General features: G+C 35.8%; 1 protein-coding gene across 4 annotated transcripts in view; it reads left to right on the top strand.

Annotated features, from left to right (window-relative positions):
* Nucleotides 1–278: 278 nt before the first annotated feature.
* Nucleotides 279–25,469, top strand: part of jakmip1 (janus kinase and microtubule interacting protein 1) — a 32,536-nt gene continuing 7,345 nt past the window's right edge. The window contains exons 1-11 of one of the 4 annotated variants that reach the window (XM_058798422.1): nucleotides 280–552; nucleotides 9,892–10,152; nucleotides 13,066–13,560; nucleotides 14,715–14,894; nucleotides 15,058–15,171; nucleotides 16,218–16,364; nucleotides 16,600–16,749; nucleotides 18,343–18,402; nucleotides 19,977–20,105; nucleotides 23,391–23,516; nucleotides 23,922–24,005. In XM_058798422.1, coding sequence (XP_058654405.1) covers nucleotides 10,009–10,152; nucleotides 13,066–13,560; nucleotides 14,715–14,894; nucleotides 15,058–15,171; nucleotides 16,218–16,364; nucleotides 16,600–16,749; nucleotides 18,343–18,402; nucleotides 19,977–20,105; nucleotides 23,391–23,516; nucleotides 23,922–24,005 — 1,629 coding nt within the window. In that variant the 5' untranslated portion in view covers nucleotides 280–552; nucleotides 9,892–10,008. Of the gene's footprint in view, nucleotides 553–9,891; nucleotides 10,153–13,065; nucleotides 13,561–14,714; nucleotides 14,895–15,057; nucleotides 15,172–16,217; nucleotides 16,365–16,599; nucleotides 16,750–18,342; nucleotides 18,403–19,976; nucleotides 20,106–23,390; nucleotides 23,517–23,921; nucleotides 24,006–25,469 lie in introns of all 4 variants that reach the window. The other 3 variants (XM_058798423.1, XM_058798425.1, XM_058798424.1) reach the window with 3 other exon arrangements.

A 25,469-nucleotide genomic window follows, 5' to 3' on the forward strand; every position in this document is an offset into this window, starting at 1 on the left:
TATAGAGATTACAGTTTAAGACACAATAATTAACATCAAATAATTCAATACAGCAGCACTATCATTTTTATCTGATAGTGAGGGTTTGGTGAGGAGTTTTGAATGACGTCCTTCACTGTGGGCGTGGAGGTGTTGTGTGAAATTACAGATCGTACTATGACTAAGGCTTAGTTTATGAATATCAATTATGTAGCCTACAGCTGACGTGTGTTAATACATTGCAATTGCCATTGCTTGGCTCATATATATTAAATGCTGACCGTTGACGCTGCACCGCTCCTTTCCAATAGCGAGAGCATTGCTCATGAATATTAAAAGCCATACCTTCACAGTAGTAGGATTCAAAAATTCGCCGTCGGATTTCTCTTGCATGTGTAGTGGAGACTAATGTAACGCTGCCTGTCACCACTATAACAGCATCAACACACACCACCCTCATCTACACTTCCGCAACTGCTGTCAGATGCCGTCAGATGCCGTGTTTCTCCGGACAGAGCGGAATTAAGGACACATTTTCGGCCTTCTGGACCGCGGACACCTGAGACGCTCACGGCAAGTTACTGGGGATCGTCCGAACAAATGTTCATTTATAACCTGGATCACTGCACATGTCCATTTGATTCGCCAGCACACACACTGCACACGGTATTTCATTGTTATAAAATAAACGAATAATTTAATGCGAACGGTTGTATGAGCGTAATGAATGAATTTGGTAGTCTCATCACTTTCACCGGAGAGAGTTTATTGATCCTGCGCGCTGCGCTCATCGCTTGCAACACACACACACACACACACACACACACCCATATTTAATTCATAGCATTTGGTTCGGTAATGTAACAGTGACATCTGTCCTCGTGATGCTTTGTAAACGGCGTCGTTCCAGATTGAAACACGTATGATTGGTGTCGATTCTCTTTCATCTTTCGGCTGTCAATCATGATGACGCAGCGCTGTCAGTCATCCGGCGGTTTGTTTGATGTGTTGTGCTGTGGTTTGATGATCGGAGATGTTTAGCTGCAGTGGGTCTGTGATGGCTGGTGCTGTGGGTGTGGTTCTGCCCGCCCGGTGCTGATGAAGACTGCCTCTGTGTCTCTAGATGCACTGCTTACTGGGTTCCCACGGTGATGAAAAAACTGGAAATAACGCGGAATTGTGGAATCGTGATTTCCAGGCCTTGAAAAGTTATGAGAATGTCTTCAGGCTATGAATATATATATATTTTTAGTTATGCTCAGCTTCAGAATAGGGAAGAATGGGGCTAGTTGTCACACTAGGTCTAGCCTGTATATCTGTGTTTTTCTCTGTCATTGGTTTATATCTTAGTTTCAAATGCCCAGTTCAAAACCTTCTTTTAAATGGAATATTTTTGTAAATTCTGTCATCACATCATATTTTTTTTATCATCATATAGCTGTTAGGTATTAAGTGTGCTTGATCAAATTACACAATTTACAGAACACAGGTCATTTCTGTTTGTTCATTTTTGTATGTATTAATCATTTTGTGATTCATAATTATGTAGTCAAACAAACTGCATTTTTTTTAAATTATTATTATTATGTGGCTAAGTTTGGTTTGATTATGTTTAAATGCTGGTCTGTAGCCAGTTTCGGACTTACTGTTGTGCTTGTTGGGTTTCTTCAAATGAATGGTCCAAATCAGGGGAGAAATATGCACAGATCAAGCAACAAAACTGTTCTAAACAAAGATGTTAGTGCATTTTCCACTGTTAGAAGCATTAGTAATGACTCGTATTTTGGCCAGAAGTGACAATTTAAAGATACAATGCCTTAATGTTGGATTTGTTTGTTACAAACACGCAGCTTTTACACAACAGTTTAACACAATACATGACTTGATGTCATTAATTGATGTCATTTACTTGTGGGATTATTGTGATGTTTCTATCTGCTGTTTGGGCTCTCATTCTGACGTTACACATTCACCGCAGAGGATCCATTGGTGAGCAAGCGATGTAATGTAAAACTTCTCCAAATCTGTTCCGATGGACAAAAAAACCTCATCTACATCTTTGGCCTGAGGGTGCACATTTTCAGCAAATTTTCATTTTTGAGTAAACTATTTCTTTGCATATCATATTTTTCTCTCCAACAAGAACTATAATTGTTGGGTATCATGTGAATTTGATAAACCCACACTAACCACACCAGGACTGGATATTCAAATGAGCAACAGAGCCCGGGGCCTCTGAGCTGTAGATCCCTGACCAGCCACTGGCTGTTTTTAGTCTTCAAATGTCACCCTACAACAGCACACAACACATTTCCTAATTGTTTTATCCAAATTACAATTGCTGCTTAAAGCAGGATGGCATCTGCTACTAGGGGCTTTTAGAGGTGAAGGGGGCCTCCAAAAACAGGTAGCCATGTAGGGTCTTCATAATCTTCCATGGGAAAAGGTTAACTATATAATTAAGGAAGGTTAACTATACAATTTTTTTAGCCATTCAACCCTTTTCTGCATATGTATAGATATCTTCTACCACATGAATTTGTTTAATCTGCTTACTCTAACTTTACGCAGATGGAGGCTTAATGGAAGGTTTTAACAGAAAGCATGAACTGTGTTCTCAGGACAAATGTTATTTTTGTAAACGTCACATTAGGGCAAGTTTTGAAATGTGTTACTTTTATTATCTTTTATTATACAATTTACTTCTTCTTTTTCTTTTTTTAAAAGCCAGAACACTGGTTTAATATTTCTGTATGTTGCCTTTTATAGACTATGTTTTAAATTAAATAAGTAGGCCTACTTGTTTTGTAATCGTAGGGAAAAATTTAATTGAACTGTTTTTTAAAAAATAATTTATTATTAATTAATTATTTCATTTTACTTTTTTATTTTATTTTTTTATGTGTTGGCAAATACCAAGTTACTTACTCTCAGAAAAAAAGGTACAATATCACTGAGTCTTTAACTTTCAAATGGTACAAATATGTACCTTTAAGGTACTAATGTGCGGTTTTTTTGTGGGGGTAAATAATATACAGTGGTGTACTTTTTGAAAAGGTAACATCCCAGTGACAGCTTTTGTACCTTTTTTTCTGAGAGTGTACAGTGCTGTAATAAATAACCTATAAATATGATATTATGGTGATTACCCTGGAATTTTTGTCTGATTAATGTAACATTCAACCTGGACTGCGTTTCCCAAAAGCATCGCAAGCCTAAGTTATTTGTTGCTCCATTGCTGGCAATGGGTCTATGATGTACTTAGGCTTACAATGTTTTTGGGAAACATAGCCCTGGTTGATTATGTTTGACCATCAAATGCAGTTCTATAGCCAGCTCTGGACTTACTGTTGTGCTTGTTGGGTTTCTTTGCGGTTCCTTATTTGATTACATTTCGCTGGGTGGCTTCAATAAGATCCCGGACGTTGCACATTACTGTCACAACCCTCCTTGCCAAACACACTGTAGCATTTACATTGGCAACATAGCTGTTACGCCCTAACAGAACTTCCCTTAGCGATTGAAACCTGCCCTGCATCTGTATAGAGCTCTTTTACCACATAGACTGGAAATTTTTAATCTGCTACTCTAACTCTAAACTGAGAAAGGTTTAAAGAAAGAGAAAGCGTATCTCCATAAGACAGTCTTGTATGGTCACATGCGTTCACCCATGACCAGTGAGCAGCTTCGTTAATTTGAATATGCTGAGATAACACACTGCTGTTTCATTGCCGCCATGTTTAGATTACAACTTTATGTAAGTTTTTAAGATATCAGGGCATTAAAAGTTTCAAAGGTCAGCAGAAATGTTGGACAAGGTAGACTTGTAATCATTTTCATTCCGTGTCCTCTGGTGGTGGTTTACTTCAGTGAGTTTGGTTTGTTTTCCTAGGGTGGGACATTTGTAAATTTGTTTTGCATATGCACTATTGGCCTGTATGGAATGTATGTGGCCCCAAAATATATTTAGACACTTATGTCAGACTTTAAAATGTACTGTTTGTGGTTGTAATTATGCATATGCCACTTGGTTTGATATTTCATGTAATGCAATGACATTTTCATGTGTGCTTTAAGTGTCCAAGGGCCTCTGTATCTGCCAGTGTTACTTATTGATATACCATGACAGTTTTTATCAAATATTTTAATAATTTTTTAATTTTCAATTTTCAGTTTTAATTTTAATTTTATAGTAATGTTATGTTATGTTCATTTTATTTCAGTTTTATTTTATTTTTTTTATTTACAGTCAGTAATTCTAGTGCTTCAACTTCAACTTATTTATTCAACAGTTAGTTACCAAGGCAACATTTCATTTTTTTTTATAGTTTCATTTTATTTTTATTTAATTTTAAGTTTAGTTGAACTTTTATCTAATATTTATTTTATTTTAACTTTATTTCAGGGAACAAAATGTTTTTAATAGTTTTAGTTTTAGTTAACAATAATAACTCTGCACTACCTGAAATACAAAGTTTAAATACCGTGTTTACGAGCGCCTCTTTCTTCTCTCTGTTTTTTTTTTTTTTTTTTAAGATAAAGATTTTGGAGTCTTCCTGTATTTGACTATTAGCTACCTAATGCGATAAAGTGGTTTTATTTATTTATTATTATTATTTTTTTTTTTTTCCTTTCCAGTTTTTATAGGGAACTTGACTTTGATGTTTCCCATAAACTTGCAATATCTGCAGACTGGCAGTAAACGCCAGACTGGCTGGACATCTGGGAGCCAAATGTGTGTGTGTGTGTGTGTGTGTGTGTGCGTGCGTGCGTGTGTGTAGGATATATTTAGCAAATGTTCAACTCATGCAAATGTTCATGATTTTATAAACCCCTGGTTTGCTGTCATTTTGGTTAAGGAAAAATAAAATAACATTTTGGAACAGCTGACATAATTGTGAAATGTCATTAACAGTTCAAACTAGTTTGTTAAACACTCATTTTCTCTAAGAAACTGAATTACAATCCAGATCCAAATGTTTTTCAGTGTGTTGTAGACCATATAACAAGTCACTAGTAGTTTTATTTCTTTTTTCTGTTTCTTTGCTGTGCTGTTGATCATTCTCCAGATAAGAGAGATATTGGAGTCTCAGTCTCTGTATTAGAGAGCAGTAAAGCTTTTGTGTGTGTCTGTACTCTTTATTTTGTAATTTTTTCATGTGACAAATAGGTCAAGGTAAACATCTTAATTTAAGGTTAATTAAGTAGTATGGCTATTCTTTTAGTCGCTTATAAAGGAGTTTAAAAGCTCTCCTAACCTGATGCTCTGTCTTTGGCATACTTTTATTTTATTTTATTTTTTATTTACAGTCAGTAATTCTAGTGCTTCAACTTCAACTTATTTATTCAACAGTTAGTTACCAAGGCAACATTTCATTTTTTTTATAGTTTCATTTTATTTTATTTAATTTTAAGTTTAGTTGAACTTTTATCTAATATTTATTTTATTTTAACTTTATTTCAGGGAACAAAATGTTTTTAATAGTTTTAGTTTTAGTTAACAATAATAACTCTGCACTACCTGAAATACAAAGTTTAAATACCGTGTTTACGAGCGCCTCTTTCTTCTCTCTGTTTTTTTTTTTTTTTTTTAAGATAAAGATTTTGGAGTCTTCCTGTATTTGACTATTAGCTACCTAATGCGATAAAGTGGTTTTATTTATTATTATTATTATTTTTTTTTTTTCCTTTCCAGTTTTTATAGGGAACTTGACTTTGATGTTTCCCATAAACTTGCAATATCTGCAGACTGGCAGTAAACGCTTGTGACTGGCTGGACATCTGGGAGCCAAATGTGTGTGTGTGTGTGTGTGTGTGTGTGTGCGTGCGTGCGTGTGTGTAGGATATATTTAGCAAATGTTCAACTCATGCAAATGTTCATGATTTTATAAACCCCTGGTTTGCTGTCATTTTGGTTAAGGAAAAATAAAATAACATTTTGGAACAGCTGACATAATTGTGAAATGTCATTAACAGTTCAAACTAGTTTGTTAAACACTCATTTTCTCTAAGAAACTGAATTACAATCCAGATCCAAATGTTTTTCAGTGTGTTGTAGACCATATAACAAGTCACTAGTAGTTTTATTTCTTTTTTCTGTTTCTTTGCTGTGCTGTTGATCATTCTCCAGATAAGAGAGATATTGGAGTCTCAGTCTCTGTATTAGAGAGCAGTAAAGCTTTTGTGTGTGTCTGTACTCTTTATTTTGTAATTTTTTCATGTGACAAATAGGTCAAGGTAAACATCTTAATTTAAGGTTAATTAAGTAGTATGGCTATTCTTTTAGTCGCTTATAAAGGAGTTTAAAAAGCTCTCCTAACCTGATGCTCTGTCTTTGGCATACTTTTATTTTATTTTTATTTTTTTATTTATTTTTTGATGCCATGCTAGTATTAGCTAAATTTGCTATTTAATTTCCTCCTGTGTAGTAAACAGTGTTGAAGCAAATATTGCTTTTTAAAATATGTAACAAAGGTGAACTTATTTAAAGTAGCTCAGTGTGTTCATGAATTTATAGTGGTCATAAAGTTACAATTTAATATTGTTTAAATATTATAAAAAAAACGAAAATAAAAAATTGAATTACATATAGTTGCAATCAAAATGCAATCAAAACCTGCAAGACATTTTTCTGCCGAGAACAAAATTCTATGAAAACAGTTAAACAAAGGCATCAGTTAACTATTATAGGACGTTTATTAATACAATTGATTTGAGAACGTTTGAGAATGTAAAGTTAATGAAAAATGAAAAAAATAAAATAAAATAAATAAAATTGTACATAATTATTCAAATTCAATAATTATTATAACCTTTAATAAACACTGTCTGTAAGTGCTCAGAAACTTCTGTCACCTCTCTACTGCAAACTGAAAGTAAATTACAGTTATTCTGATAAAACATTTTATTCCTCTTGATGATATTGTGCTTTTTCTTCAATGCCCTCAAAGGTTTTCAGTTACAACACCTTTTAATGCATAAGGCTGCTAGCTGTGTCTCTAGGAACCGGTTTCTAGGTTTCTTCTTGTAGCCACAGACTGTCTAATTTAATAAAACAATTTATTCTCTATAGCTTTTTTGAGAGCTCTTTTGACTTGGCCATATTTGCCACACAGCTTGAGCTCATTCATGTTCAAATTTGTTTACATTTTCCAAAGACTTGTGTGTTTTAACACAGTTTTGTGCCCTACCATACAAACAAGTGACTTAACAGCAATGATGAATACACTGTAAAAAAAAAAAAAAAAGGCTGAGCGAACTTAAGAAAACATTTTTTACCAGCTTCAGCAGATTTCTGAGTTTGCTCAACTTATTTTTGTGGGAGATTCTCAAATGTTTGTTATATAAACTTAAAACGTTGAGAAAACTCAAAAATCTGCTGAAGCTGGTTGCCTTAAAATTTTAAGTTGGTTCAACTTTTTTTTTTTACAGTGATAGGGGTTGAATAATTATGACATTTCCTTATTGCAAAAAAAAAAAAAAAAAGTTACTTTATATATTGCCATTATCACATTTAATATGCCTTAAAACGGTTACAGATGCACATACAAAAAACTTTAAAAAAAAAGGATCTTCAGAAAGAACTTGAAAGTTATTACAGTATATAATTTTGTAATAATTTGGATTGCAAGCGTATGTGGTGTATGAACTATATATATGTCACTAAAAAAAATTAAATAAAATGTAATAATACAAAAGCTGTTGCAGGGGTGGTACATTTTATTTTTTTTTTGGCCTAAAGGGCCATTAGTACCTTATTATTACATAAATGGTACATATTAGTTCCTTTTGAAAGATGGGGCCAGTTAAAACACTAGCAGGGCAGTCTGAACTACGGGCCTAACTGGGCAAGCAGAAAAAAAGGAAAAAAAAAAAAAACCTGCAGCCATCCTAAAACTATATTTTTTTAAAAATTGTAATTGGAGATAATATAATATTAATAACATAAAAGGCCATTGTAGTGCACTTAAAGCGAGACTTTCATGACACACGCACACACACACACACACACACACGCACACACACACACACACACACACACACACACATCATCATCATCATCAACAACAACAACAACACAGTGGCAGGTTGATCACTAGTTTTGGCCACATACAGGTGCTGGTCATATAATTAGAATATCATCAAAAAGTTGATTTATTTCACTAATTCCATTCAAAAAGTGAAACTTGTATATTATATTCATTCATTACACACAGACTGATATATTTTAAATGCTTATTTCTTTTAATTTTGATGATTAGAGCTTACAGCTCATGGAAGTCAAAAATCAGTATCTCAAAATATTAGAATATTACTTAAGACCAATACAAAGAAGGGATTTTTAGAAATCTTGGCCAACTGAAAAGTATGAAAATGAAAAGTATGAGCATGTACAGCACTCAATACTTAGTTGGGGCTCCTTTTGCCTGAATTACTGCAGCAATGCGGCGTGGCATGGAGTCGATCAGTCTGTGGCACTGCTCAGGTGTTATGAGCCCAGGTTGCTCTGATAGTGGCCTTCAGCTCTTCTGCATTGTTGGGTCTGGTGTCTCTCATCTTCCTCTTGACAATACCCCATAGATTCTCTGTGGGGTTCAGGTCAGGCGAGTTTGCTGGCCAATCAAGCACAGTAACACTATGGTCATTGAACCAGCTTTTGGTACCTTTGGCAGTGTGGGCAGGTGCCAAGTCCTGCTGGAAAATGAAATCAGCATCTCCATAAAGCTTGTCAACAGAAGGAAGCATGAAGTGCTCTAAAATTTCCTGGTAGATGGCTGCGTTGACTGTGGACATCAGAAAACACAGTGGACCAACACCAGCAGATGACATGGCAGCCCAAATCATCACTGACTGTGGAAACTTCACACTGGACTTCAAGCAACATGGATTCTGTGCCTCTCCACTCTTTTTCCAGACTCCAGACCTTGATTTCCAAATGAAATGTAAAATTTACTTTCATCTGAAAAGAGGACTTTGGACCACTGAGCCAGTTCTTTTTCTCCACAGCCCAGTTAAGATGCTTCTGACGTTGTCTCTGGTTCAGAAGTGGCTTGGTAGCCCTTTTCCTGAAGACGTCTGAGCTCGGTGACTCTTGATGCACTGACTCCAGCTTCAGTTCTCTCCTTGTGAAGCTCTCACAAGTGTTTGAATCGGCTTTGCTTGACTGTATTCTCAAGCTTGCGGTCATCCCTGTTGCTTGTGCACCTTTTCCTACCCAAATTCTTCCTTCCAGTCAACTTTGCATTTAATATGCTTTGATACAGCACTCTGTAAACAGCCACACCTTTCAGTAATGACCTTCTGTGACTTACCCTCTTTGTGGAGGGTGTCAATGTTCGTCTTCTGGATCATTGCCAAGTCAGCAGTCTTCCCCATTATTGTGGTTTCAAAGAACAAGAGATACCCAGAATTTATACTGTAGGGATGGTCATTTATTCAAACTAAAATGTAAATATTCTAATATTTTGAGATACTGATTTTTGACTTTCATGAGCTGTAAGCTCTAATCATCAAAATTAAAAGAAATAAATATTTGAAATATATCAGTCTGTGTGTAATGAATGAATATAATATACAAGTTTCACTTTTTGAATGGAATTAGTGAAATAAATCAACTTTTTGATGATATTCTAATTATATGACCAGCACCTGTAGTGTTTGTTGCATCTATTGTCACGCAATACCACGAGACACCACTAGATGGAGGCACAAACATGCAAAATACCTTGGAGCCAAATTCCAGTGAACAAATGGCACATGTGAGTGTTCAGATCAGTGTGTGTAAGATTGTTTGTGTTGACTGTAGTCTGTGAGCATGTGTAAGGGCAACACCCTCACTCTTACTGAGTGGAACAACTGTGTGTGCAGGCACTTTGGATGTTGAACTCACAGACCGACCCTTTCTGTTTCCAGCAGGAGAAGAGAAAGATGCCTGTGACGGTGTGGTCGATTTCCAGTGTTACAAAAGGTTTAGAGTGAGATTTGGCTGTGGAAGTGTGGATTTGACTGGTAAATCATCATTTGGGGAGGATGGCTGCAACTACGCCCACCTCGGCTCCACCTCCCAAAAAGAGCAGAGGAAAACAGGAAATAGAAACTCTACAGACAGCCAATGAAGAGCTGAGGAGCCGATTGAGTGACTTGCAAAATGAACTGCAACAGGAAAGAGGCAAGGTACGCTCAGCCAGTGTATGGCTTTGTTCACATTACACCCTATCTGATTTTGTGCACTAGTAGTATTTCAAATTCTACAAGCATATTTAATTTTTTTTTTTTAAATGTAATTGGACATAATATAATATTAATAACATAAAAGGCCATTTAAGTGTACTTAAAGAGACACTTTCATAACGTTTTTTTTACGACATAGTTGTAAGTATCCAGTACATCAGTTGGCGTAGTAATGGCTTAAGTATCAGTACAATATCAGGAGACACAAGTCATGATTTGTGAAAATAGAGGACTGGAAAACTGGAAATTTGTGCTCTGCCTATGTTTTTTATGACATCTCAGTGTGATCCAGAAGGCATAATCTGGAGCTATTAAAATTTTTCAGATATGAAGCATCCATAATCGCTCACAAATTTCCGCATTCACTATTTACTAGTGTATTTTAAATAGTTCACTATATGAAAACTGAGTGATGAATTTACATTTGGCATTACATCTGCAAGAGGAAAAATAAATTAAAAAAACGGTCAGACTGAATCACATTTCTTAAAACCCATGTTGTAAAACTTGACTCTAAATCATACAAGAATGTCATTTAAATAAGATTTACATGCATTCTTCTTGCTGTTCAGGCTACAAACATCTAAACCGATTCAGAAGATTTATCCTCTCATGAATCATATATCCCAAAATCCATCACCAGTCTGAGCTGTAATTTGTGCCAGTGATTACTTCATGGCCATAATGAGAAGAAGAGAAAACATGCCACATCCTCTGGAAGCATCAAACAATGGGACAGCTTAACGCTGCTGGAAAGCCAGGATAAATGTGACAGATTATGGAGTCAAAGGGAATTATTTCACATAATCAAATGATGTCAACATGGCTTTTGACCTGGTAAAATATATGAAATCAAACTACACAGAGCTTAATGCAAAACCAGTTTGGTACATTTCATTCCTTCTTGCTCATTGCTTGGTCACTACATTTTGTCCCTCTCTCTAAACCATTATAAAACCCCAGAAGGTTATAAAATATCGACGCAATATGAAGACATTTGCTAATGGTGGAAACAAAGTGAATAGAATATGTGGCAAGTGCCAAAAAGCTAGGCACAAATCCGGTCAGTAAATTTAGAGGATGGAGGTCTGAGAGAATAATGGACATTTTTATAGTCAATATACGTTTTCTAATTATGCCCTACTCTACACAAGGCAAGTTCATTGCCTTAACACATTTCACACGCAATGGTAAGTTCATTTTAAAATCATTTGAGAACATAAAATTAAATACTTGACTATCTATCTGAAAGGGGTGATGTATATCTAAAATAATCTGACTGATAGGAAGAAATACGCATGTGAATGATTAAATAAGTCTGTCTACAAAAATACCTTGCACGTATGCGCCTTTTTTTTTTTTTTACTACACTCTAAAAAATGCTGGGTTAAATACAACCCAATGCTGGGTAAATATTGGACAGAACACATGCTGGGTTGCTTTCAATCGACAGTTGGGTTAACCGCTGGGTATAAACAACCCAATCGCTGGGTTCGTCCATATTTTATTCAGCGCTGGGTTGTATTTAACCCAGCATTTCTAGAAACTTTAATTATAACATCTGTTTACATATGTTTTATGTAGGCCTACAGCATTTTGTTATTTACATTTTACATTTTGGTCAGAGAAGGAAAAGATGTCACCTCTGACATGATTGTCAGCCTTCCTTTTAGGCCTGTCATCAAGGCAAAATGACAATTATACTCACAGGCTTTCTCCAGTTTTTAGCGTGATGACTGGACACTGCTCACGTGCTGATGTTTTGTTCAGAATACGTTTCTCATGTTTGGAATGAAACCTAGGTATCTGACTCATTCCTGATGAGCTGAGAGGTCTATTAGGTTCTTTCACTGTTAACCAGGGACGAGGGCTGCAAACTAGCTTTATGCTATATGCCCTATGTACATGGCATCGGTTGTCTGTGTGTAACAATGCCTAGTGTATTGTCCCTGTTAAATAAATAAACAAACAAACAAACAGTTGTATGAACTGAAGGTCCGAGCCTCTAAAATATCTCAGGTTAACACATTATTTTAAGATGACATTTTTACACATGCTACATGTACGTAACATAGTAATAATAGTATTAGGATTATATCAAGTAACTAATCCTAAACCAAGTACGTGTAGTTAATTAATATTATTCAATACTTATTTGTGTAGTTACACTGTTACAATAACACCCTTAAAATAAAGCATAACCTATTTCAGTCTGTTCATTGAGAGTATATATCTGTGTAAATGATTTGGACAGAACATTTTTGTCTTTTTGGAGACATTTACATGTTAAAATGTTAGGGGTAGTTAGATGTTACATGTTAGGGGTAGTTGTGGCCTAATGGTTAGGGAGTCGGGCTTGTAACCTGAAGGTCACCGGTTCGATTCTTGCGCCTGCAGGAATTGAAGGTGGGGATTGTGAATGAGCAGCACTCTCTCCACCTTCGATACCATGACTAAGGTGCCCTTGAGCAAGGCACCAAACCCCTAATTGCTCCCTGGGCGCTGGAGCAAGGCTGCCCACACTGTTCACTGTGTGTGTGTGCATTTGTTCACTACTCACTGCTGTCTATGTGCACTAATTTCGAGTATGGGTTACCATACTTGACAATACGTCACTAACTAAAAACTATAATTGTTTAAATCCATTAATGCCAAAGATGGATTGACATTATGGTATCTGACATACAATTTAAAAAAAAAAAAAAAAGGAAAAATACATTATTTTATTAATACCTTAGTAATCACAGACTTGAAGAAGCAATGGAAACTCTTCAGTCAACTTGTGACATTATGAGAACCGTTATGTGAATGCCTCGGTTGATGTCCTGTGAAATAACCTTGTCTCTCAATCTGTAGGTGGGTAAATTACGGGAACGTTTGCAAGAGTTACGGTCCCAACGAGAGACTGAGCAGCACAAGCACTCGGTCGCTCTCACTGAACTCCGCGTCAAGCTCCATGAGGAGAAGCAGCGAGAGGTGGCGGCCACACGAGAGAGCCTATCTCGGCAACATGAGACCGAGCTGGCCCGGGCGGCACGGCTCCGCGAGACAGAACTGGCTCGGCTTCAGGCGCTGGTGTGTATTTTACGGGACGGAGCCAGCAGTGAGCTACGTAGTGCCCTGAAGGAGGAGGCACGAGAGGAGGCCCGCAGGAGCTACGAGGCAGAGAAACTCAGGCTCACGCAGGAGCTGCAGGAGGCGAAGACGTCACGGCGGCAGGCAGAGGAGGCGCTCTCCAATGCTGTGCAGGCGGACAGAGCCAAAGCTGCCGATCTCAGAGTGGCCCATCAAGCTCATCAGGAGGAGATCCAGAGAATCAAACGCGAGAGCGAGAGAGAAATCCGGAGACTGGTTAGAAGGATGGATGGAGTTATCTAAAAACATCACCGCATGAAATTGTAAAAATAATGGCTAATAGTCCCGCTCCAGTCTCAGGCCCTTGGTTGATTCAGTGTGGCATCTTTGCTTTACACCTTTTGGGGGGAATCAACCTACAAATGTTTATACATACTTATATGATACTTATATTCATGACTGATTGATATAAGTAATGAGACGGAGACATTTTGAGGGCTTTTATACATTAATATCAACTAATTAATATCAATTGACATAATGCATGCATTAAATGTATAATTATCTCTGTTTGACAATTGACATGCATCAAGTTGATATTAATGTATAAAAGCCCTCAAAATGTCTCAGTCTCATTACTCGGTCAGTCACAAATTGTGTTTCTTATGACAGAGGAGATAGACAGGATTTTAGTTTTTAGCGTCCTTATAATGAAGAAATGCAATACATCATCAAAGAAAATAGAGAAAAAAAGATCTGTTTGCCATTAAGAAAGCTTTTTATTATAATTTTTTATAAAGTTTTGAAAAAAAAAAAAAAGAATTATTGGAACCAGAAGCTTATTATTTAATACACACCAAATTTTTAAACACAGTTTATGTACACTACCGTTCAAAAGGTGGGGTCAGTAAGTTTTTAAACGTTTTTGTTTATTGTGAAATGTCATTACAATTTAAAATATCTACTTTTATTTGAATTTTTATTTTGAAATGTAATTTATTCAGCTTTCAGCTTCATAACTTCAGTCTTCAGTGTCACATGATCCTTAAGAAATTATTCTAATATGTTGATTTGGTGCTTAAGAAACATTTCTTAAAATCTCGATATTGATAACAGTTATGCTGCTTCATATTTTTGTGGACACTGTGATACCCTTTTTTCAGGATTCTACAATGAATAAAAAGTTCCAAATAACAGCATTTATTTTAAATAGAAGTAGTGTGTAACATTGTAAATGTCTTTATTGTCAAAAATCTAAATCTAAAAACAAAGATCTTACTGGCCCAAAATCTTAAAGTTTCTATATCTGTGCATAACTAGGAATTACCTCAATGCTATTTTTGCTATTAGTTAAGCAGTTAGACCTGAAGGAAGGACATTTTGTGAAATGGACCACAAAAAGCATATACTCAGATGTATATTTGTGTCAGATGGACGAGTTGAAGAGCAGAGATCGTGTGGTGCAGTCACTGGAAAAAGAGCTGGGAGTGCAGGCGGGACAGACACAGCGTCTGCTGCTGCAGAAGGTGGAGTCAGAGCGGCATTATGGGAGTCCAAAGAGAGAGGTGGCGCCGTCTCTCGGGGAAAACTCAGACTCTGTCAATAATCAGGTTTGTACTGTTCTGCAATCAGAAATGGCTGATAAAAAGCTTTTATATCATCAGGAACATAAACGCTCATTAGAGCTGGACTAACATGGCAGAGAGCTTTTTCCTGCATGCTGAACTTCACACCATTACCATCACACAATAAAGTATGTTTATCCATTCATAGGACGTGGATGAGAGGGATTTCAGGAGGTTTCAGCTGAAGATCGCTGAGCTGCAGGCAGTCATCAGGAAATTAGAGGATAGAAACACCCTGCTTTCAGATGAGAGAAACGAACTGGTACACACTCTCAACAAACTAAGGACAAAAATCAGATAGGAATTTATTTAATAGGATCTTATCTGAAAAATATCACTGTAAATACACTGTAAAATAACCTGTTAAATTTACAGTAAAAAATGGCAGCTGTGTTTGCCAAAAATTCAGTGTAAAAATACTATGACAATATTTCAGTTTTAGTTGGATGGAATATTGGTGCATGTGTATTTTAACATTTATAACTGAGTATTTCATTAAATGAGAAAATGTTAATATACCAAGCTACCTGAACTACCAAAATGCTTTGTACCTTAAAATGTACTGATAACAAGGTGGTACAATAGAAAGCCACGTGATGAATCCAAAGCAAATGTCCTGCTCATTAACATGGCCAGTACTCACTTATAGCTGATGCACGATACAGACAAAACACCATCAGGGTAACACATTATACTAAAATAATGCAATAATCATAAACTAAAAAAACACAAATCACTCTTTTTTGCATTTCTGTTAACATAAATATGAAGAAACAAAATATAATCATATGTGGTGTGTCACACAGGGAACTTTGTTTTTCACAGTTGTTTTTTTAAATGGTAAATAATAGTTTTTCCTTCTAAAACATACATTTGACAATGTTCTGCAGTAAATGTACATGATGTTAAACTTGTAATAGTGAAAGATTATTGGGAACAATGTTTTGTGATTTTCAACTGGTTTTGCTTCAGGACCCAGATTTTATATCAAGTACCAAACATTATTTAATATATTTTATATATATATATATATATATATATATATATATATATATATATATATATATATATATATATATATATATTATTTAACCTGCATTTTGTCCTCTGTTAATTCATCCTAACAATTAATGATTACACGGTTAGTTCTCAAAAGATTTGTATTTTGTGTTGTAAAAAATCTGTAAGATAATTCTCACACAATAAGATCCTTTATGATAGCTTCCAAATTATGATGGAAATCCCGATTAGACTTTAGTACAGATGTCTTTCACTCTGTATGTAGATCAGTCTCTCTCTGTCATACAGCTGAAACGAGTGCGAGAAACAGATGCAGAGATAAAGCCTCTCATGGAGAGGAATAAACGGCTGAATAAAAAGAATGAAGAACTGCAGCAGACTCTACAGCGCATGGAGGACAAACTGAAGACAATCAGCAGAGAGAACGCTGAACAGGTGTGCTGTTAAGGGAAAACTGAAAATTATGGGAAATAATGTTGGACAGGACATGGTTTTAATAATCTGATTGGCTCAGCTATTGTTACATCATCAGAAAAGAGAATTTGTTTCAGGTGTAAAGAAAGTTATTACATTCTGAATAACATTTTTATTAATTTAATGAACATTTATTACATTTGTACTTAAACACACAATGTTTATAGAGTACACCTCTGTCGCTGTGTTTCCTCAGAAAGAGAAATCCCAGCAGAACTTGCAGCCGGGTGGGCTGAAGAGACACACCTCTCTAACTGACCTGAGTCACGCCCACGAGCAACAGGAAGTCGAGTATCTGCGCTTGCAAATCAGCGAGCAGCGTGGTGTTATTGATGAGCTCACGCAGGTTTGTTTCTGTCAGCCATAAACACACACATGTTGATATTTGCAATTAGAATTTCAGAGCAGGAGAATTTCAAGACAAAAGTGAGTTAGCTAGTTAGCAGAGGGTTACAGCAGTGCACTTGTTATACACTATATACAACACAAAGCTATGCATTTTGAACACTAAGTAGAAAATATATGCATAAATAATAAAGTATACTTACAGGCTGTGTTCCAGAGGCACGAGATGGTCAAAATAAAGTGTGTACAGCACCATCTTTAGTGAATAAGTGACTTAAGTAACAAGTGAATAAAATGACGGGAACACAATGAGAGGTTGGAGTTATACTGCTGTGTCACTGTTTAATAAATTTTGACTCCTCCTTTGGAAGTACATGCAAAGTGGTTTCACCTTTGGAGCGCAGAAAATAGTGTCTTCTACACATGGCAGGAAGATCATAATGCAGATTTGTCACAAACCTACATAGCAACCTACTTGTGCCAGAAATAAGACTGGAATTACTGAGGACTTGTTTCAGGCAGTTCAGAATCAGTTCTTTCATTTGAGAAAGAAATATCATGTGTCATACACTTTGAAACTTTGCAGACTTTTTACATCCACAAACTGCTATATTACACACTACATGAAAGGTAATTTCTGAAAAACCATAATAGGTGAACTTTTATGTTTTTAAGATTGTGATTACAGGTTATGAAAATTAACATTTCAATGATAAGCACACAATAAAACCGGGAAATTTATTTTAAAAAGGAAAGATTGTCCGTTTTGATTTTTATGTTTCTTTAAATCTATTTCTAGAGACATATTTTGTGTCCTTGCCTGGTTTTTAGCTTATAAACTGTGTATGTGTCAGTGTGTGTGTACTGTGTGTGCTTATTCTCTAATTGGTCTCACCCTGTAATTATTTGTGTTTGGTAATCAGTTCTGTGTCTGTTAATTAGTTTGTTTACTTCATTAAGGCAAAGCCTAATTAGAAATGAATTACTGCGTCACTCTCATTTTCTCTTCCCCTCCCTAATGACTTCTTTTAATATGCGCGCTGATATTACAGCATTGCCAGCAATAAAGCAGTATTGCATGTGACAATGTTTACATACACTATTATTAATTTTTTTTAAAGATATTCAAAAGTAAAAAACAAAAAAACCTTTATTCAGCAAGAGTGCTTTAAATTGCAGCAAAAAAAAAAAATTAAAATACTGTTTTTACCAAATCAGCATATTAAAATGGTTTCTGAAGGATCATGTGACACTGAAGAGTAATGGCTGCTGAAAATTCTGCTTTGCCATCACAGAAATAAATGACATTTTAAAATATGTTAAAACAGCTATTTAATATTGTAATAATATTTCTCAGTATTACTGTTTTTACCATATCTTTCATCAAGTAAATGCAGCCTTTGTGAGCATAAGAGACTTAAAAAAAAACTTTTGCACAGTAGTATAAACTTGTTGGACTGTAACACTCATACTTGATTCAATGTGAAAAGAAACTCACTCTTTAAATGTTCTGCTGAATGAAGATTCTAAGTTGTGTGTTTTTGTATCGTATTATTAACAACTTATTTAATGTGATGTCTGGATGTGCTTTCAGGAACGGGACAGGCTGATAATCAACAAAAAGAACAGGCGAAAAAACATCAAGTTGCCCAGGGTGAGCTGATCTTCTCATTCATAGAATTATATTAAACCATATTTGGAGTCTCTTTGATGGAAGTTTTGCTCTGGTTACTTTCTCGTTTCTTTAAAGCATATGGACACTGTCACTAAGCAACTGTCTCCTCCGAGGAGTGAGTGTGTGTTTCTTCATGTGTGTGCTGGTTACATTGGAGCATTAATTGGCCTCTCGAGACCTCTGAGTCAAGCCAAGTTCTTTTTTCTTTCTCGTGCTTTCACCAGATAAACATCACTTAAACAGTCTCTGATTTCAGTTTTTTGCCTAGAAGGTTAAACCAGTCATCCAAACAACTAAAAACCCTATTTTCACAATGCAAAAGTCACTTTCCTTATTTCTGTATGCCACTGTCCTTCAGAGTTTGCGTGTGTTTGGGTTTACATCACTGTACTTTGGATACAAAATTATTCATTTTTGGTTAGCTAAATCTGACAAAACCTCCTTTGGGAACATTTGAGGATGTCCTGAATTGAAAAAATAATTTAAAAAATAATTTAAAAATTAAATAATGTTTTATTTTATTCTAAAAATGTTTGAGTAATAATAGTCAGTAATATATGAAGTAATTAATATATAAGCTTATTGTGATTAGCTTTTTATTGTATATGGTACTGCATGTTCTCATTTTAATGAAGTAAACCTGTGTGTGTGTGTTTGTGGCGCTGTGGGGTGGGGTTTAGTTGTTCGTTCTCAAGAACCGTTGCTATGGAGGTGGAGTCAGTGGACTTGACTATAAATTCACGCAAGAGAGAAACATCAAGACATTACCGCAACATAGGCTTTAAAACACATTTGTAACTCTCATTTCCTGTGAACACTGAGGAAGATGATGCTGGTTAAAGAGGTTAAAAGGATATACCGCATACCATGACACTGGACTGAGGAGCACATATACACATCCAGTATGCCAGAATACTTCCTGCTGGTGCTGTATCTCTCCATGTTCCTGTGTCTGTGTGCTCTGGTGTGTCTGTATTTCTCTGGCTGTCAGGAGATGACCTACAAACACGATGGTAAGAGTGATTGCATAGTGTATTCAAAGGACATCTGCGTGTCAGTTACATACTGTACAGTCCATGAAAATTGGCTTTTTTTTTTTAAATGATTATTTTGCATTTAGAAACAAGTCACATTGTGTTCACTGCATATGTGGGTAGTAATGACAATAATGTTAACTCCCTCGTTTTGTAAATATGAACATTTACAGTAATGCACTTAATGTAAGACATCCGTAAAGGTTTAAAAGCAGAAACGATTGGGGTCATATTTTTGTCAAATCACTCACATTAATTTTTCCGTGGCACTGCTTTTACTGGGCAGGTGAATTTCTGGTCATGCATTACCATCATAATTCCTGTGGGTGGATTTTTATCTGTGTAAACAAAAGAGAGGGGAGGCAGAAAGTTACAGCATGTTTCTTTTTGGTATAGGCTACTTGCGGATATTGTCTGAAAGTTAAATTGGACTTTAGTTAGATTAGTAAGTGATTTTATTACACTAGTTTAATGTAAATATCTGTATAATATTTAAGCACTGGTTTCTTTCTTTTTCAGAGGCATGTTGTGGAGACATATTTTGGATTTGACGAAGAATCTGTCGACTCTGAAACATCCTCTCTGACATCATATAACACCGACCGCACAGATCACACCCCTGCCACCCCTGAAGAGGATCTTGAAGATGTATGTCATGTAATTAATTATTTTACAAACCTTAATACCTGCACAAAACACTCTTGCAGCTCAGCTACACTACCGTTCAAAAGTTTGGGGTCAGTAAGATTTTTTCCCCTCTCTTATGTTCACGAAGGCTGCATTTACTTGATCAAAAATGCAGTAAAAACAGTTATATTGTGAAATATTATTACAATTTAAAATAACTGTTTTGTATTTTATAATGTAATTTATTCTTGTGAGGGCAGAACTGAATTTATAGAAGCAATTACTGTTTTCTGTGTCACATGATCCTTTAGAAATAATTCTTATATGCTAATTTGTTGCTCAAGACACATTTCTTATAATTATCGATGTTGAAAACAGGTGTGCTTCTTAATAATTCTGTGGAAACCGTGATGCACTTTTTCAGGATTCTTTGATAAATAAAAGGTTCAAAAGAACAGCTTTTATTTGAAATGGAAATCTTTTATAACATTGTACTGTAAATGTATCTATTGAAAAAAGATTTTTTTAAAGAAAGAAATTGATGCTTTTATTCAGCAATGACATTACCTTCCTTAAAAATGACAGTAAATAAAAAATTACTGACCCTATACTTCTGAATGGTAGTGTACATCCAAACCAAATGCACCAGTTAGAATTGTAATCCTGTTTACGTCTCTTAAAGGCATAGTTCATCCAAAAATGAAAATTTTATGTTTAGCTGCTTACCCCCAGGGCATCCAAGATGTAGGTGACTTTGTTTCTTCAGAAGGACACAAACGAAGATTTTTAATTCAAACCGCTGCAGTCTGTCACTCTTATAATGGCAGTCAATGGGCTCCATGGCTTTGAGAGTCAAAATAACATACACAGACAAAACCAAATTAAACCCTGCGGCTCGTGACGATACATTGAGGTCTAATTGTGATACACCGCAATGTCCAACTGTCCTGAGCGCATTCACAGTAGCCGACGTTTGACGCGTCTTCTTCTTGCTTTATGGCGGCTTGCAGACTTATAAGTACATTACCGCCACCTATCTCTCAAATGGACCATTGACACTCCTAATTGAGATTGTCCATTTGAGAGATAGGTGGTGGTAATGCATCGCACTCAGGACAGCGGACATAGCAGTGTATCAGAGGTAAAAAACAATATAAATATTGTTCAATTTCTTGCACAGACCGATCGTTTCGTGTCTTTAGACCTCAATGTATCGTCACGAGCCGCAGGGTTTAATTTGGTTTTGTTTGTGTATGTTTTTTTTACTCTTAAAGCCGTGAGTCCCATTGACTACCATTATATGACTGACAGACTACAACAGACTTTGTTTGTGTTCTACTGAAGAAACAAAGTCACCTACGTCTTGGATGCCCTGGGGGTAAGCAGATAAACATCAAATTTTCATTTTTGGGTGAACTATCCCGTTAAATCATATTTTCCTGTGCTGTCCATCAAAGTTCCTGAGAAGATTTTAATTTTTAAACATTTTTTTCAACACTTATCAAAATCCATGTTTTTAGTGTCAGTGATTTGCTAGTGTGTAAATTGCTCTGCACGTTTGACATGGATCATACATAAAATAATTTAGCATATTAAAGAGAAATGTATTATTATTTTTCTAAGTAAGAAAAAACCTAGCAACAACCCAGTAAAGCTACTTACTATCCATGAAAATGTAATTCTGATCAACCACATAGCAATACAGCGAAAACAACTCAGCCACATAGCAGTACCATAACAACCATTAACACCACCCTTACATTTCGATTATCTTCTGACAGTATAAAACTGTAGTCTGCATATTCATTTCATAAATTTGGCAGCCCGGGAGAGTGTAAACATGGTGTCAAACTACAGTGTTTGTTTAATTCAAAGCATTCATTTGAATTAGACTTGTTATTTGGTCAGATGGAGTTAAGTGTTGTGCTCAAGGGACCATGATGAGGCGTCTCAGCAGTTCTCTTGCTCATAAGTTGCCCCCTACCTTCATGTTGTTTACTGATAGCCAGAGCAAGTTAATGAGGAGTGGGATTATATGCGAGTCATTAACTGCACCATGAAGACGATCCCATAACATTGTGTTCATGTAGTGTTCTCAGCTCCCTCGAATATGCTGTTCATTTAATAAGATTTTCTTCACTAAATGTCATAAAAATTAGGCACAAATTTGATTTGTTTTAAGTTTGATTTTAGTTTACTGACTGAAACTGTTACTAACTGTAAACAGTTGTTTGTTTACAACAAACATTTTATTGTTGAACAATGTAAACTGTATTATCGCACAGCTGTATAAATTCGGGTATGTATTATACCCAGCTTTATCTGTATATATACAGCGTGCTCATGTAAAGCAATATAAAACACATAGAAAATGTAATCTATTTTATCTGCTAAATTTGACTATAATTAATGTATTAAAACATTATAAACAATAACATCATGATTTCCTGTAATACTGCTTTGAAACATTGTGTATTATGATACAATCCTCTGCACAATCTGACTTTGTTGCAGACTGCTGGTTTCGTCTGGCCAGAGGAGAACGGCACACTATTTCCCTGTTTAATACTGTAAAGCAGCTTTGACTCAATCTTCATTGTAAAAAAGTGCTATATAAATAATGGTGACTTGACTTGACAATGTGTATTGTGAAACGATGTGATTTATGATAATTACAGACACTTTTACAGGAATACACTTTAATTGTATTAAATATAACGGGCCTTATGATACACAAGCAGAAGAAATTTCTGTGTAAATCTTCTGGAAAACCAGGTGCGTTTGAACAATCTGAAATCATGCAACCCAGTCCTACCTGATTCAGTGCTTGGTATTTTGTCTTCAAAAAGATTTTCCCACTGCAAGCAAGCAAAATCATATCCCAAAAAATTGATAGCACAATAATAACCGAAATGTGAATCAGACAAACTTGTCTGAGGTTGTCTTGAGTTGTGTTTTTGATATTCAGGAACTACTTAACTAGCTTTTTCTTTATAATGGTTCACATATAAATGAAAATTCTGACATTATTTTCTCACCCCCTTGTCGGTCCAAACCTGTATGAATTTCTTGGTGCTGTATAAACTCCACACCACCTCCCCCAAAACTCTTTGGTTACCAAAATTTTAAAAAATATAATCTTTTGTGTTCACCAGAAGAAAGAAAGTCCTACAGGTTTAGAACAACTTGAGGGTGAGCATATGTCTCGTTAAGTGAGTTCATATTTTACATGAACAGCTGGGAATTACTGGGCCAGAATTCTCATGAACAAATGTGACAAATGGAATTGCATTTGTTATTTGTCAGGGCTTTTCCCGAGAGGAGGCAGAGCTGCGATTTCGGCAGCTGACGCGAGAGTACCAGGCTCTTCAGCGAGCTTATGCACTTCTGCAGGAGACTACGGGGCCTCTGGACCCTGAGAGACACTGCAGGGTGAGGGCCCATGACGCCAACTCCACAGACGCATGTTTAACCCCACCAACACTGGACATTCTGAAGGATCATTTTCTTACCACTATTTATTTATTTTTTTTTGATAATTTTTAGATCTGAATCAAATCGCACCAATGTTTAAATACAGTTTAAATGAATTGAATTCCAAGACCTTTTCAGAATCTCCTTTACCCACACTGAAATACCACTCATCTGTTGATCACAGCCAGCATTGTAGCAAGCATGGCCGAAAATTCCTGCCTCAAAAAAAAAAAAAAAAACCTACCAAAATTTCAAACATCTGTCATTTGAAATTCTTCTGAAATTCAAAAGAAGCCATAGACTGTTTATGCGTACATATGCCCTAGGCTGGCTCTTTGATTGGCTCTGTGCTCTGTCCGTCAGACACGGGAGCAGCTGCAGACGGAGCTGATTGGCTGTCAGGCACGGATTGCCGACCTGGAGCGGAGCTTGGCAGAGAAGGGGCAGGTAAATAAGAAAGAGGGCGGGGAGAAGACACCCCTGACTCCAGTCACATTGGCTTTGCTGCTTGTCTTTCTGACAGCCATGCTTGTTTGCTGGCGCTACAAAGAGAGGATATGGCACCAAATCATGTGACTTCCCCCACAGGATCAGTCATACTGTACAGATTTTGTCAGTCATACTTTACAGTTTTCTGTGCATTTCCTTTCCTTGACCAGTGCTTTTTACTTTGCTTTTTCAGTGTATATTTTAATCAAATCGATCAGCACAGTTAATTATGGTGTAATCGTTTCATATTCGTGCTATTTGTGCCCTGCTGTCTCCCTTTTATATTATAACCTTGTTTTCACAGGCTGCCTTAACACTAGATTTGAGAATTGCAGAATATCCTGTCCGCTGACCAAAAATTGAGGGTGAACTAGGGCACAAATATATTGCTGCTCTTTCGTTGACGTGATCTGCTCGGACTGGCTTACTGCTTACTGTTTTTAAAGGGTCATGAAACCCCCCTATAAAGTGCATGAGTGCACACCCACTTTTTCAGGGGCATTGGTTCCAGAGGTATTTGTTCTATTAATTTTCCCATAGGTATTTAAAAAAAAAAAAAAATGCAGCTATCAACTACATTACAAAAGTATGTTAAAATCAGACAAAAAGACAGATATATGAGACAGTAACTTTTTTTTATTGAAGGAAAAAACTTAATGAAGCAACGTAATCAAATCTATCTATCTATCTATCTATCTATCTATCTATCTATCTATCTATCTAACGGATGCTAACGTTGTCTTCTATGATATAACAACTCTTGTTAAAATCTCAGAAAATTTAGTTTAGTGTTTCATGACCCTTTAATAGTATGTGAAACAGAACTGTGAATTATTCAACATTTGCTAAATGTTTCAAATAGTAGCGTGCAACAATGTTTATTTGCATGTTTAAGTAGGTGTGAATGCTGACCATCTATTATTTTAGAAATACAAATATAGTATTTTTACTCCAATTTTTGTTCGAAAAAAAAAAAAAGAGAGACCAAAAAGAGTTAAAAATGAAAGTTTATATTTGTTTCAGTTCACACTGGAACACTGGTAATGGAAATGCATTGTTTCCCTGTTGTAAATAGTAAGAGTAGTAGGGTAGTATGCTATTCCGAACACAGCTATTTTTGGCTTAATTTTTAAACAGTTGGTTCACAGTGAATGTTTGTCATTGGTCAGCCTGCTCTTGCATGTATTTCCTTTCTGTTCTATGTTCTGTTCTCTTATTTCGTTGTTTTATGTTTTTGTTGTTGTTTTTCCTGTAAAATATGGAAATGGACTTACCTGCATGCAGTCTAATAAATCTCAGCCATTTCTCCATCTTTAACTTCTCATTTTATTATTTTTTCTCTATGTGTTTCTTTGTTTATGCTGAGCTCAATGTTTAAAACTGATTATTTGATAATTGATTCTGAGATTATTTGGGTTGACA

The sequence above is a fragment of the Onychostoma macrolepis genome, chromosome 14 (assembly GCF_012432095.1).
Source record: "Onychostoma macrolepis isolate SWU-2019 chromosome 14, ASM1243209v1, whole genome shotgun sequence".
In the NCBI taxonomy this organism is placed as follows: domain Eukaryota; kingdom Metazoa; phylum Chordata; class Actinopteri; order Cypriniformes; family Cyprinidae; genus Onychostoma; species Onychostoma macrolepis.